Raw genomic sequence first — 16,112 nt, forward strand, 5'->3', positions numbered from 1 at the left:
GCGTGTGTGAGTGGGGTTGCGTGGATGAGTGGGGTTGCGTGGATGAGTGGGGTTGCGTGTGTGAGTTGCATTGCGTGTGTGAGTGGTGTTGCTTGGGTGAGTGGCGTTGCGTGGGTGAGTGTGGGCTTGCGTGGGTGTGAGTGGCGTTGCGTGTGTGAGTGGCGTTGCGTGTGTGAGTGGCGTTGCGTGTGTGAGTGGCGTTGCGTGTGTGAGTGGTGTTGCGTGTGTGAGTGGCGTTGCGTGTGTGAGTGGCGTTGCGTGGGTGATTGGCGTTGCGTGTGTGAGTGGCGTTGCATGTGTGAGTGGCGTTGCGTGTGTGAGTGGCGTTGCGTGTGTGAGTGGCGTTGCGTGTGTGAGTGGCGTTGCGTGTGTGAGTGGCGTTGCGTGTGTGAGTGGCGTTGCGTGGATGAGTGGCGTTGCGTGGGTGAGTGGCGTTGCGTGGGTGAGTGGCGTTGCGTGGGTGAGTGGCATTGCGTGTGTGAGTGGGGTTGCGTGGATGAGTGGGGTTGCGTGGATGAGTTGCGTTGCGTGTGTGAGTGGTGTTGCTTGGGTGAGTGGCGTTGCGTGGGTGAGTGTGGTGTTGCGTGGATGATAGTGGGCTTGCGTGGGTGTGAGTGGCGTTGCGTGTCTGTAAGTGTTGCTGTGTGGGTGAAAGTGGCACAGAGCCTTTGATGTGGCCTGGCGCAGGAGAAATGCTGCTGCTGCTAATTAAATACAAGAGCGTCCGGGAAGCGGCCGGGAAACACAAGTACGGCCGGCCACATAATTAGGGGAGGAGAAGCCGCACAGCACACGCTGGGAGAAGCCCTTTGATGTGCTGTGCGGCCGCGATGCGCGCTCTGTGCTGGGGGAGGGCCATTAGCCTGAACTCGCGGCAAGATCAAACGAAGGGTGGGAGGGACATTGAGGAACAGATGGCCATGAAAGTGTATGGGCCAAAAGCGCGTGCCTGTGGCCACGTGCACTCGAAGAAAACGCCACGAAAAAATGCGGTGGTTTGACAATCAGTTCGAGCACTTGAATTCTCGCCATTTCCCATTCCTTCGGAATGGTAAAGGACGAGACCTAAAAATCACAACTGTAACCAAAACACTTTCACTTAACTGTTTACAGCTTATGTCCCAGGACTGAATCCAGGATCCAGTCCTGTGGTTAGAAAAGTAATCCTTAAAGTAATCAATTGCATTTATGTAGAGAAACCCATTGAGCTCAATGTTAAATTGTGTTTGAGATTGTGTTGCCTGTTGCAACCACTGTAGCTATTGTTCCTGCAAAGTCTATTGCCTTTTTGCAAAGTAATTACCTAAAGTCACTCATATTGAGAAGAGTATATTTTGATACCTGTTGGTTCTAAAATAAAACAACTATATATTTTGATATAAAACAATTGGCCTAGAGTACAGTTCTTGAGTGTATGAAACTTTTTGCTGACTGAGTGTGTACAACAAATGCTTTACACTGTCCTCTGATACTGCCTTACTGCCTGACCAAGCTACCACTTTAGAGAGTAAGGTCATATCTGACTTTAACCTCTGTTATACCTCTGGAGACTGGGGACTCTATACACACTGTACCTTACTTTGGTCCAGTATATATAGAACCACTTTCTTACATCCATCAATTTTGGTGGCCTAAAATGGGAGGAGAACTGAGAATTTTGTAAAGCAATGTGTCATCTGTGCACACGTCTGGGCTTCTTGAAAAAACAGTGGGATTGTTGTACCCCTTGCCTACACCTCAGCAACCTTGGTCACATATCTCGATGGACTTTATAACCCATTTTCCCCTTCAGAAGGAAAGACTGTGTTGTTACTGGTAACTGACAATCTCATTAAGAGGGAACATTTTATTCAGTTAGAAAATGTTCCCACAGCCCCACACTTGCAGCACTTGTCCTAAAAGAAATTGTCAGATTACATGGACTTTCACAAGACAAATGTTTAAATTTATAGCTAGAGTTTAAAGAACATTACCCAAAAAAATTGGAAGAGTACATTTCATGTCCACTAGCTACCATCCTCAGAAAGACAGACAGATGAAAAGACTGGATCAAACACCTGAACATTACTTAAGATTTGTTTTAATAAATCATTCAGAACAGTGAAGCAATGGATTCCTATTGTGACATTTTCTTACAATAACACCTTGCACATCTCTTTGCGATACCCCCTGGTTTCTGTATCACAGGGTTCAATCTCCACACTTACCCACTTACCCTTTCCTCTACCACAGTTCCTTCTGTAAAATCGCTAGTCAAAGACATATGTAAGAGTCACGATTCAGCATTAGCCCATCTAAGAAAGGCACAAGCTCAGTATATGAGGTTTGCAGATAGACAAAGCAGTGCACGATCAGTGATTAATACAGGTGAGAAGGTTTGATTATCTCCCAATGACCTGCCAATTCCGGGGCACCATCCCAGGTTTGCACCAGAATTTATGGAAATGTTTGTTAGTATCAAAATAATAAGGAAATGTGCCCTACAACTAAGGCTGTCAGATTATTGGAGGATACAACCTGCATTCCATATACCAAGAGTCATAAAGAGTGTTTCCTCTACTTCAGTTGCCCCCCCTGCACATACGTGGATGGAACATCTTGGTAAAAAGTATAGGAACTACTAGATTGATGATACCATTGAGGACAACTACAATTTCACATACCGAGGAAAGGATATGATGTATCTGATACCTCCTGGGAACCAGCAGCCATTATCTATTTCCTGAGATTAATAAGACTATATCAAAGAAAGTCTCCCAAAAAAACCTAGGCCCAAGTGGAGGGGGATATTTTATAGTGGGATACTGTCAGGTTTCGGGACAAGACACCATACAAAAGAATTCGAAAACATACCTCATGGACGAGGAGGAGAACACTATAAAGGACATCATCTTCCAGGGTAGGGTCTAAAAGCTGCTGCCCAGTCACCAGAGGACCGGTAGTTGGCCTCCAGGACACAGATGGCAGGGCCATATTATGGGTTAATAGATGCAGAAGACTCTGTCTGGCAGCATCCACTGTACGGACTCCCTTCCTTGCTGTTACAGACTAGTCACGCCACATACTTTTCCCACACATTTTTTTTTCTTCTTTGTTCGTTCCCTTGGTCTTCCTTTTTCAGCTTCCCTGTACTGACCCGTTTTCGTTTTTTAACAGTTCTTTGTATTTTGAGTAATGCGCTTCTTTTACATTTGTATGTATACTAGCAGGTTTGTCAAAGTAGTGCCCCAGACCTATCTCACAGAACTTATCTCTTACAAATTGGAGCCAAGCAATCGACAGTGCACTATCTAGATTAATACAATCTTTGATATTCTCCCTTGAGAATATTAACTCCTCAGACAGCCAAATGTTTGCCCATAAAAAAAGAGGGGCAATAGCTAAGCGATCCTCTAAAAATTCTAGCCCCAACTCACGATGGCAAAAGTGTGTAGGAGCGCTATTTGGGGTCATCAATAGCCTTTTTATGAATTTTTTTCTAGGACCTGAGGGTGACGGCTTTTGTGCTAACCTCCTGCCCCATATGATGCAACAGACAGACTTTGAGTCATGTTGCACAGCAGCTCGCGCTGCTGTGTAACATCCTCAAAAAACATTGACAATGCCAATAGGTCTCGCATAGGTGAAACCTGTTGGCTTTGCCAATGCTTGTTTTTAAAAGGGGTATCAACGTCAGAGAAATTAATGCAACTGCTAAAATAAACTTATCAGGGTTAAAAACGGTAATAACTACTTACATGTCCACACAACACTGAGGCTTGACTGCGCCCGCAGCATCCACAACAACATACTTATTTGGAGCTGTACAGAGAACTGAAAGAGAGAAAATCATCTTCTTTAATACCACACAAACTAAGAGTGAAATATTCTAAAACGTGTCAATGCAAATAGTGCGGCCCTTGGTCGTTAAACTGAAGACAGTGTATAAGAGGCGAATACAACTATTTTTCAATATAACATCTGGAAATCTGACAACAGGCAAATCGTTTATCAGTTTGTTTTTGGGAGTTTTATATAGCGCGAGCTTGATCGAAGGTTAGTATCCGAGCGCGTCACATGAGCACCATACAGAGGTACACATACATTTTTGTTAGGCACGAGGAGATTAGGTGATTTGCCCAGAATCACAGGATTTTGAGCGTCGTTGCGGAGACTCGAACCCGGTTCCCCAGAGTTAAGACCGACCGCACCAGGTACTAACTTCCTTTCCTACAACAAGCATTTGCAATGCAATAGGTCTCGCATTTGCGAGAGTTTGAGCTATTGGCATTGTAAATGACAATGCCTTTTATTTATGCGTTTGAAAACATACAAGCTGTGCATAAACAAGCACTTTGTACTTATAGTGCTTGCTTATGAGAAGCAAGGCTGGCAGTCTCTTTTATTGCTAGTCTTGCTTTTCGAAAGAAGGGACTATATGTACAAAGTGTGAGTATATGCACCGCTTGCACGTTTTCAGAACAAGTGAATAAAAGGCATTGCCATTTACAATGCCAATAGCTCCAACTCTCGCAAATCCGAGAACTATTGCATTGGAAATGCTTGTTTTGCAGGCATTGACGACCAATTCTAAGGCTTCTCCCAGAGCAAAGCAAGACTTAATGTGTGTAAGACAACATGAGACTCTTCAACACGTGGTCCTGAAGTGTACAACTTTGAGCATAGACACATCTTAGTACATCGCTATTAGCGGATATTCAATCGGAGAACGACATGCACTTAACCGTTCTTTAAGGGATTGGTTGTGCTTGCATGACCTACAGATTGGAGAATTAAAGTCTCTGTTAAATTGTGCCTCTTAACTTTCCCCCCTGATCAGGTTGTTTTGCAGCCTGTCACTGTTTGCAGTCGAGGTTTATTTCCAATTTAATTTAATGTTGGGGAAAAAAATGTGAATCTGGGCCTATGTAATGTAACTAGTGTTTTGGATTGAGGTGACACTATATAAAATTGTAAAAAGAAAACATGTCACCCAGAAAACGTTTTATCCCAATTCATCTGCACTGGGCTGAGCTCTGATAAGAGTGAAGGCAAGCCTGTGTGTCTAAATTCACAGGGCTGATACACTTCAGAGGAGTAAAGTGCAGAGTACTTGCTGGACCGGGATAAAGCTCTATGTTACTGAAAACAGAAACACACAAAACAACTTCGCTGGGCCCAGACCGGTTTCCATAGCAACTGATCACCTCTCTATGACATGCGCCGAGATCATGCTTCAATATGCGAGCCGTCTGTCACCCAGTTAAGAAGGAAATTAGTACCAATACAGTTTGATAGCAGTAAACCACTTTCATATTTTGCTATTTGAGGAATTAAATTCATTTATTGGTGCACTCACCTGACCCTGTGCCCGGATGGGCCAGGCAACTGACCTGCCTTTAGACTGTCGGTGCCAGGCAACTTGTTGTAATTCTCCTTTAATGATGTACATCCTAGTCTAGAATGTACCCAGGTCATTGGTTTAGAATGTGTTATGTGAAGTTGGAGTCAGTTATTTCATGGTCTTTGCCTGAACAACTTGCCTCCCTGTTGGGTAATAATAAAACTCCTGTCACACCACTTTGTGTGCACTCATCATTTTATCATTGGCGACGATGGACCCAACAGGTGTTAAAGAACCCTGCGTGACTCGTTTTTAAAGATTTTGTTAATGGCGATTTCCTGAAAACAAAGGAAAACTAATCTGATGTGGATTTTATGACCGGAGCGACTGTAACGAGAGGAGCGGGAGCAGCACGTAATGAGAGGAGCAGCGCCTTAGCGGTGAAATAATCTTTTGGCAAGTACATTCTACATAGTAAAATTTACTTTGAACTGTGCCTACCATCTCCGCTGCATCTTTTAAAATATCCCGCGAGCTACATCTGTTGTGCCTCGAGCGTCTTTGCTTGTGTGACGCGTTGAGAAGCAGGCGCACCTCGATAAGCTGTACGATCTATCTGAAGCTTCCTTGTTTATGTGACGCGCTGAATGTGGACGCGCACGTATCTCGTCACGACGTCTCCTGACTCAACGCGCCTACCAACCTTTGTTTATGCGACGTGTTGAAGTAGGCGTGTACAAATTGTCACACGACACCTTGATTCAACACGCATACTCGAAAGAATGTACCCAGGTCATTGGTTTAGAATGTGTTGTGTGAAGTTGGAGTCAGTTATTTCATGGTCTTTGCCTGAACAACTTGCCTCCCTGTTGGGTAATAATAAACCTCCTGTCACACCACTTTGTGTGCACTCATCATTTTATCACAACTGATCTGCCTTTAGACTGTCACAGGAGTGCTGTGCGTATCTCGGCCCGGCCCGTGCTGTTCAGGACTCAGACATTGTGATTGTGGTTGTAAGTAAGTGGCAGCACCACGGACAAACATATCCTGTTGTGCCATCTGGAGTCCAGGGCTTCTCTGTCCCATGTGCACCTGGGCCGATTCTCCCAAACAGGATGTGAGGGGCCCCAGCACACATCTCTTCAGCTGCCAACGAAATCATCAGGATGTTAAATGCCTTCTCTCCTGACTGACTTCAGCGCCCCCTACTCAACGGTAGTAGAACGGAGACTACCCAATGCCTCAGATCACACAGTAAGTGACATAGCACCTTTGGGAGAGGTGGCAGGGGGCCGTTTATGGCACTTGCACAGTGTTGCGAAGGATGTGAGGTAATTGCGCCAGGCGCAGCACTGCCAGCCGCACCGGCAGCCAGTTAACGCACAACTTTTATCTGAGAGGGCAGGCCCCGGGGTCCTGATAATTTTAATTGGGCAGGGGTGTGTCTTGATGAACACTGCCAATGACGCGGGTTGGAGGGGCATTGGCAGCAGTAAGAAGCAGAAGAGGTCAATGACCTGGGGTTTAAGGGGGACTGCAAAATTGAATGTGCTTCTGTGTCTGTTGTATGCGTACACTCAGATTATTTTCACTCAGCTAAATAGTCCTCGACTTCCTCAATTAGAAACAATAGATAGCTAAATTGGTCTTTCTAGAATTCAAGCTTAAGCGCTGAAGAGCACAGCAGAGGTCAGTGGGGAGCGTGAAAGGTACGGAGTTTCTTTCAAGAGGCAGCGATACTGCCAGTGGTCTGTTTTACGGTAACCGTAGCACCCAGCAAAGCTCAAGCTCCCTTGATTTACCGTCGGTAAAGAGATGGAAGTTGATGTCACATGATGTGTGTGGTTAGCGCCACGGCGGGAATCAGCCAGCAATATGCAGCCTGCAGTTTTGCAAAACAGAGCAGCATCCGATGTCAATTACTGAGTCTGCGGGGAGCAAGAGCTGTCAGTGTGCACTCAGCAGAGCAGCCACCACCCCCCTCCCACGCACACAGGTCAGAGGCACCACCACCATCCAGGCAGCGCGTGCTAGCAGCACCCTGGCTTTAGTTTAGCCACTTTCAGCACGTCAGCAGAGAGTCAGGGGCAAATGGTTAGAGGTTACTGTTAGAACCTTGTTTAGGGTTATTTGCCGCATGCAGCACCGGCGACTCTTAAGGCTGGGTTGCAGTGTTTCTGGGCTTCGCTTTCTTTCAATAAAGCAGCCTTTTCTGCAAACCCAACGCGCAAAGAGCGGTCCCTCCGTCCCCCTGCAGCAGCTGGCGGTGGCGGAAGTGAGAATCCGACACTGCCACCCACGGGGACGTTACCAAAGGAATGCAGAGACCACAGCGTGACATTTACGATATAATTCCATTAGCGCAGCTCGGTGTTTTTACAGTTTCAGAAACATTATCCTGCAGAGACCCACTTCCAGCAGCGTGACGCGCGACAAAACAGCAAGTCAGCAAACAAACTGTCTCCGCGGGGGGAGGGAAAGTGAGAGAAAGTGAAAGAACGTGATGTGCACGTTGTAGGCACGTCGTGAGCGTGCACATCGTCGTGTCCTGCGGCTCGTGCCCAGTGGCGGCGCCTGCAGCTTCGCCGCTGTCCTTGAGTGCTGCGCGGCCCTGGGAGGGTGCCGCCAAAGCAACAAAAAAAAGCAACCCCTGCATGCCATGCTACACGCCCGAGGAGCCTGCCTGCCCGAGAAGAGCTACCGGGAGGCGACCAAGTCGGGTGAGTGACGGCACTGCCGTGCCTGTGATTACTTTCTAGCCGCAGTGCGAGCTTATTCACTAAGGGTTCTTTAAAACATTAGAATAATTAGACCATTGTTTTCACGTTTAATTGGCCGCAGAAAAACAATTTGAAGGTACACTTTGGTGCGCGTTGACGGGCCGTGGAGCCGACGGCGGAGAGGGGAGGCAAAGTAAATGCATGAGGCTTGCAAGGGAGACAGGAGATGAACAGCGCATGACTGTACGTGGTGAATGCGTATGTTCACCAATCCAGTCCGGCCGGTCTGCAGCCTGCGCGTGCCCATCTCCTGTCTCCCTTGCAAGCTCCGGAAAGCATAGTCGATGACTATAGGTCTCGCTGGCGACAGCGCTTCGCTCTGTATCGCCAGGTGCGAGACCTAAAAAGCGTACATGTGATGATTTGTGCTCATCTGCTGCTGCCTTCTCGCAGCCTTCTTTATCGACCTACCTTTGCATAATCCTTTGGATACATCAACCACACAATTAGCAATTGTGCCTACTGCCAGCACATTTATGTATTTAAGTATAACATGTATTAACTGAAGACTAGCTTGAGGTTGAGTTATACAGAATACAATTAATACCTTCTGAAGTCATTTCAAAATAAAATTAAGAAAATGTTAGAACGCTGAAGTGGGAGGATGTATTAATATTCCCTCGTGTGTGGGGGGCTCTTTTGGGCGCTCTTTTGGGGTCTGGAAAACTGTAACAAGATGTGATTCCATTTTGGCAAACTGTAATGAAAAGCCTTATGTTCAACACAAGACAGCAGCCTAGGGAGAGGACTTTAAATATATGTCAGGGATGGTGGAAAAATCTGTGTAGAGATTTTCATCTTCTTGTATATGGGAATATTCAGACATAAGAAAGAGTTTTTAGCTAGGCATGCTTAAGGATCGATTCACCGGAAATCATCAAATTTCTAGTGAACGCATAGGACATAAAGAGCTCATTAAACTAGACCAGTGTGTATTGTGCCGTCTGACGATCAGTGGATGGCATCTGTTGAAGGTATCATTGGAATTCATCAGGGACCTTGAATTATTTATGCAAAGGATGCCTAACAACATAAGGTATTGGCCTCAATTATTAGAAAAGGCGTAATTGGACATCCACATAACAGTTGAGATTAGAGAGAAGTGGTCTAGCAACTAGAGCTGCTGACTTTGGAACCTGGGGACCCATATTCAGAATTCGAATACTGGCCATGGAAATTAAACCCACATCCTGTGAGTCTGGGCTAACCAGTTAATCTCCCTGTGCATAAAAAATGTGAGCTGTATAAAATGTATTTATATAATTCCCACTAGATATACACAATCTTGTAGATTTTCTCCCAAGTTATGTACACCCCCCCCCCCCCGACAATTTTTCCTAGTTAGGTTTGTGCTACATAAATACCAATACATACATACGTTTATGGCTAATGCAGATTGAGCTTCAGAGATAAAAGGACAGATTGCTGCATGTGCATGTAGTATCTAAAACCTAGTTTATATGGGTGATAAAACAGATAAAGAGGATTTACTGATGGAAATCAATAACTGTTAAATCCATCACATTATCAAGTCCTCGTAATTGCCTCTTATATTTGTAGACAACTTATTATGCATATATTGGGGTGCAAAGAAAACTAAATTCCCATCCCGGCAGTTTTCATAGTTCTTCGGGGAATACAAGACCTTATCTATTCTGGCTACACATTCTTCGATCTATAGAACACTAGCATGTAGTGTAATGATATTGCACCTCCTTGATATCAGGAGAGGACTATTCCACAAGCTCTATACCTCTCAAAACATGGGATTTTTAACCAACTGATAATCTGGACACCGGCGCTAGGATGTGTTTATGGTGATGAATACACTATCAATTAAATCCATCAGATGAGAGGACGTCTAAAAGCCTGTCGGAAAATGTGGCTTTGCATTTATTGATTATATGAAGGCGCACATAAATCATTTACACATGTAGTAGGAACAAAATGAATGCAAATGTACATACATGTATAAATGTCATCACACTCTAACTCTTTCATAAAAAGAGATTTAAACTTCATTGAGAATAATATTAACAATTGTATAAAACAATAATTACATGCTCCTCGTAAACACCACATAAAGGCTACTTTGACAGTCCACAAACCTGTCTTTTTTTAAAGACTGAGCCACGAAGCATTTGCCTTCAATTTGGCATGCTCGAAAATGTCTATAGTTTTTCCAAAAAGGGAGCAATAATGTTAATCCCTTGGTATGCTTGGCAGATGCCCCCTCCCCCGCCCCGCTGCATGTGATAGCATATAGAATTATACAAGTGTAATAGTGAATAAGGGGCTCTTTTTCGCCAAAGGATTCTGAGTGACATCAAATGGACAATGAAAGCAAAGCTTGATGTCACTCTGAAGCACAAGCTGAAAAATACTGCTGTTATTCCATCTATATATGCCTATCTATAATTTTGTTATTTATGGTCCCCAAAATCATTCACACCTACTTTCAACTGCTATGCAGGTCAGAAGAGTAATGGAGAAGCCATACATAAGATAACTTCTCCTCCTTGTCCTAAATAAAAAAGAAAAAACACCTGGTCCTTGCCACCCACCCCTTCCCCCCCTCTGGGTCATACCTACAAAGCGGTGCTCTCTGCTCTCTATCAGAGTGGAGCCAGTGCTAAGCAAATAGATTTACGGGGAGGCCAGAAAGAGCAGTCTAAATTCCTTTATGATGTAGCAACAGTGGGAAACAACTTTTGTGTCCATCTGTTGCTACGAATATATCAATAAATAACCAGCTTTAGAATCTGGTATTCACATTATTGGCTTCCACTGGACGCCACACCTAACACACGAATTAAGGCAAAACGTCTTGAACGTTGTTCATTGATAATGCACCACAGTGACAACAGATATTATTGTGAGAGTAACAACCCAATCTATTTTTATAAACCCCAATGATCAACTTTTTTAATCACATGCAATCGAACTCAAAAGATAATTTATAATAGATCCAAGATATACTTTTAATTGGAACTTAGTTAAAAAAAGTTGCAGTAGATCAACAAACACAAGTCCATGAAAGACTTTCTTAAAACAACTATTTTGATTCTTTGGGTACACTGAGGGCCTTAGATAACAGAAAGCATCTCACAATTAGGAGGATTAATTTTTTTTTTGATCAGGTAGGGGAGGAGCTAGGACTTTCAGGCTTTCCTAAATTTACGAAGGTTATCCTCACCCTGAAGATGGAAAAGCATTTAATCACTGCGTCCATTGAAAAACCATGGCCGCCAAATATTTTACACCAATAGATGGGGATCGCAAGAAGAAATTAGCCACTAGGGAACAGATGTACAACGTGTTTTACCAGTTGTAAATAGCCCTTCGGGCCATTTGCGATCAGTAAAACGCATTTTCCTATGTACCAACGTTATTTTACGATTCGGTAACCTATTACTGACTAGCAAAATAGGATTCGCAAGTCGCTACTTGGAAGGGGCGCATAAAAGGGCGTCCCTTCCTAATAGCGCGTCGCACTGGTATGTATGAATGTTTTGTGACCGGGAATGCGCTCGCAAATAATACGCATATTAGCACCAATTTCACATTTGGTGGTAAGCCATTCGCAAACGGGAAGGCGTCCTCAAGGGACCCCTTCCCCTTTGTGAATGGGGGCACCAACATTTTTTCAGAGCAGGCAGTTGTCAGACAGACCACTGCCCACTGTTAAAAAATGAAAAGAAGCTTTGCATTTGTATTTTTGAAATGCATTCCGTTGTCCTTTAAGGAAAATGCGCTTCATTTCACAAAAAAACTGCTTTATTTCAAAAGCAGACAGAGACATGTTGGTTTGCTGAACCCAGCAGGCCACCATACCTGTGAGTGCCAGACATTCCCCATGGGTCGCAAACTGCAACCTGCCTCGTGAATATTAATGAGGCAGGTCTCTTGCGACCCATTTGGGAATCGCGAACAGTGTCAGAGACATCAGGTTTTGCGACTCACAAATTGCAAGTTGCTAAAAATCGCTATTTGCAAGTTGCAAAACCTGACGGTTTTACATGTGGCCCCATAGCTCAACTACTACCTATGGTTGTACCAGCTGAGGTGCCAGAGCAACGGAGAAAGGCTTGCAGTGCATATCATTTAATGATCAAAGCACAAGGATTTAAACGTAATATGTACTTTCAGTAGATGCCAGTGCATAGTGACTAAAGCTGGGGAAATGTGATCTCTTAGCTTTAAACCCCAGTGCAAGTCGAGTAGCATAGTTCTGAATAAGCTGCAGCTTGCGAATCAGATGACCAGAAAGGTCAGGGTAGACTGGGTAGACGGAACTGCAATAATCCAAGCATGCAGAAATAAAAGCATTCAGAATTTGCAACTTATGTGGGTAAGAAGACAGGTACAAAATGTGTTTCATAGTATGCAGCTCGAAAAGGCAAGCTCTAACAACGAGCCCTGAAGAAGCGGCAAGTAGAATAGCAGCGAAACACGTGTTAGCTGTACTGGTGCAGTAATCAAAGTGGCTCATCAGCTGGGATAAAGAACTATCCAGCGCTGTACTGTTGCACTAATAGCACTGTTGCAGTAATTAAAGTGGGCTAATCAGTTGGGATAAATAACTATCCAATTAATTGACAAAGAATTTCACTTGCATTTGTGTATTTTTACTTTAGTGTTGTAATTGATCAATGAGCCTAGCAACTTATGAGGCATTAGTTGTAAATACACTTATTGACGGAAGTTCAAATGCTGTCATCAGTCACTGCTCAATCTCCATGTATGGAGATGGAACGTTGACAGGTTCGGGTGGGAAACCCTCCCATGCTGCTGCGACACATGAGCCTCCCGAAAGGACAGACTAATCTGACAACCAAAGGCCATGCTCAACAGCTCTGGATACCAAATTCTCTGAGCCAAGTCCGGAGCCACAAGGATGACTTGGACCCAGTTGTTACTGATCTTCTTGAGAACTCTGGGCAGTGCTTAATTTGTAAAAAAAAAAAGAAGTGCAGGTGCTGAAAATGTCACCAAAGAGGGCACAGCCCACTTCTACCTCCGATGAGTCCCACTTTCAACACTCCCACTGCCTCATTCTCAATCTTCTAACCTTGATCTATTGTCTGTCCCCTAAGTCTTTTCTCTAGGAGTCTTTCCTCTCACCTCTCTAATTGTTTGCTTTCGTCTTTATCACACCTGGTGTGTTATCTTATTCCCTGTATTTCTGATTTGCCCTCTATTCATTCTAGCACTGCCCTTTTTCCTCTTCACTTTTATCTATGCTCTGCTCTCTCCCCACTCAATCTTGGCTCTTTACTTCTATCACTCTTCTAGCAGTGATTACCTGTGCCTCCGTTTTACCACTTGTCTGCTTTTTTTCTTTGTCCTGTCCTCTACATCCTTTCATTCTATCTTCTCTCTTCTTATTGCTCTCTTCTTCACATCATGTCTGCTTTCTCTTTGTATCTGATTTGCTCTCCTCCTTTTCTTCTACTTTGCTCCGTTTTATCGCTTTCCTTCCTTTTTTTTCTTTATCCTCTTTACTCTTGCACTCCCTCTCATCTATAACACTGCTGCTGCCTGTGACTCCTGTCTTCAGCCTGTATATGTCCCAGCTATTTTGAACTTTGCGTTTTCCTGTTGTCTTTCCTAAAGAAGAGGAAGATGACATGTATTTTACTTTCTTACCTACACCGAGTCCAAAAACAAAATGTACTCCAAATGAAAATGCTTTTTTTGCATATATTAATCAGTGCAGTATAACTGGGTTTATTGCAGAACATGTATCTGCTCGAGCACAGCAGGTCATTTCACTGCTAGTTCTGCCTGTAATGAGTAGGTCAGGAGATGGGGACGGCATTCGACATCCACTACTCAGCTTGCTGTGACCCTGCCTGCCACAGAACAGGCATTGTCCCCAGCCGTAATGCTGCCAATGCCGGTGAGTATGGCTATGGCACCTACTGGACTTGCGCACGCTCAGCAATTAGCATGCAGATTCTACAGATGACTTCATGGTGCACAAAAGTTGTGTTGGGCCACAGCTGCATCAAGCACGTTGAGGATAGCATCAATGCAGCGCTGCAGGATATGCTACTCTAGCTACGCAGCAAGTGGAAAGTCCACACTTACTTTCGTTTATTCTTCCTCAAGAGGCCTCACTCCCAGCTTCCTTGCCTCAACTTTGTCAATGAGACAGCCCCCTGCTACACTTATTCAAAGGGAGGATTAGGCTCAGGCAATGGCAGGGTGCAGCAGACTAGGGGAATAGAATGTCAGCCATTGTTTGTCGATGACTTCTTGAATTTGTGTTAGGCGCGATGGCATCATCACTAACATGGTGATACACAATATTGCCTGCCTGGACAGGCGTACACCTGCCTGCCTATGATCATTTACCAGCCAGTCACCATGCAAGGTTTGTTATTCTTTTTATTTTGAAATTGAAGAATTAATATTGAGATCACCACCTGAAGGACAGTAATTGTAGCACTGTCCCTGTGACAGAAGTTCCGATGCTGAGCACCGGAAAGTACCTGCTCAAATTAAGCACTGACTCTGGGCAGGAGTGATATGAATGAATGAATGAATGAATGAGCGGATTTAATATAGCGCACAGCTACTCAAACTAGAGTGTCCTGGTGCTGCAAGAGGATACTTGGCAGATACTGAAGCATGTGTTAATTCTTAAAGAGCCAGGTTTTAAGGTGTTTTCTAAAAGTTGGAAGGTCCGTTGTGGCTCTCAGCGTAGCCGGCAGACTGTTCCAAACTTTTGCACCCAAGAACTCAAAAGATCTACCCCCATGCGCGCCAGGCACATTTTGGGGATACAGACAAGATTCGTATTGGAAGATCTTAAGGTCCTTGCTGGGTTGTAGTGATTAACAAGCTTATTAAGGTAGTTAGTGCCTATGCAGTGGAATGCTTTGAATATGATCACCATGGTTTTGAATTTGATCCTTTCTTTCATGCGCAACCAATGCAAGGACTTCAAGAAGGGGGTTATATGGAATCTAGGTTTTGGTCTCAGGATTGCCCTAGCAGCAGCGTTTTGCACCACTTGCAGGCGCTGAATAAGGTAGTCAAGCAGGCCTAGGTACAGGCTATTGGAGTAATCTAATGTTGATGTCACCAAGTCTTGAACCACAATCTTCCCACTGTCCAAAGACAGTAATGGTAGGATTCCTTTCAGCATATGGAGGGTACAGAAACAGGAGCCTATCAGCGATTCAACCTGTGGACCCATGGACAGGGCGTTGTCAATGGTAATGCCCAGATTTGTAACCATCTTCTGAGATGAAGGGGGAGGGAACGAATCATCTGGCCACCAGATCCTCCAATTACACAATGCAGATTGGCCAAAAAACACAACTTCTGTTTTATCCGGATTACATTTCAGCTGATTTATTTTGAGCTAGTTAAGTACCTTTGTGAGACAAGATCTAATATTGTCTCCATTAAAGTCGGCTCCTTTTTCACATGTAAAAATCAGTTGTGTGTCATCAGCGTAGGAGATAATCCTAGCACCCTCTTTCTCCACTAGAGGTGCACGAGGTGACAGTATAAATTAAAGAGGGAGGGGCTAAGAATAGAGCCCCGGAGGACTCCTACATTCATGTGGGGCATGGGAACTGAAAAAGTGGGCATCCAAATTTCCTGTGATCTATTTTCCAGGAAAGAGGTCCTCCAGGTCAGTGCGATTCCACCCAGGCATACATTCCATAGCCTGTCAAGAAGTCTCTCATGAAGGAACGTGTCGAAGGCCACCAACAGATCAATTAAAATTAGCGCTGCCCTACTTCCCTGATCTAGTTTTTCCTTAATGTGCTCTGTCACTTCCAACACAGCAGACTCCGTGCTATACATTGTCCTAAAGCCAGACTGGGAGACATGTGTTAGGTTTCGGTCTTCAAAGTACTCTAAGAGTACTCTATTTACATGCTTCTCTAAGACCTTAGATAGTGAAGGGAGGAGGGAGATGGGCCTATTGTTGGCCGGATATTTGTGGTCGGCTGTCGTCTTTTTTAAAAGTGGGAGAATTTTAG

The 16,112-nt window shown here is 44.4% G+C and overlaps 1 protein-coding gene across 1 annotated transcript in view; it reads right to left on the reverse strand.

Annotated features, from left to right (window-relative positions):
• The window catches only part of MOSPD1 (motile sperm domain containing 1), a 212,556-nt gene that overhangs the window by 86,387 nt on the left and 110,057 nt on the right, over positions 1–16,112 (reverse strand). The window contains exon 3 of the mRNA XM_078688576.1: positions 3,738–3,813. Within this exon, the coding sequence (XP_078544702.1) occupies positions 3,738–3,813 (76 nt within the window). The remainder of the gene's footprint in view (positions 1–3,737; positions 3,814–16,112) is intronic.

Source organism: Lissotriton helveticus, chromosome 4_1 (genome assembly GCF_964261635.1).
Source record: "Lissotriton helveticus chromosome 4_1, aLisHel1.1, whole genome shotgun sequence".
NCBI classification, from domain to species: Eukaryota; Metazoa; Chordata; class Amphibia; order Caudata; family Salamandridae; genus Lissotriton; species Lissotriton helveticus.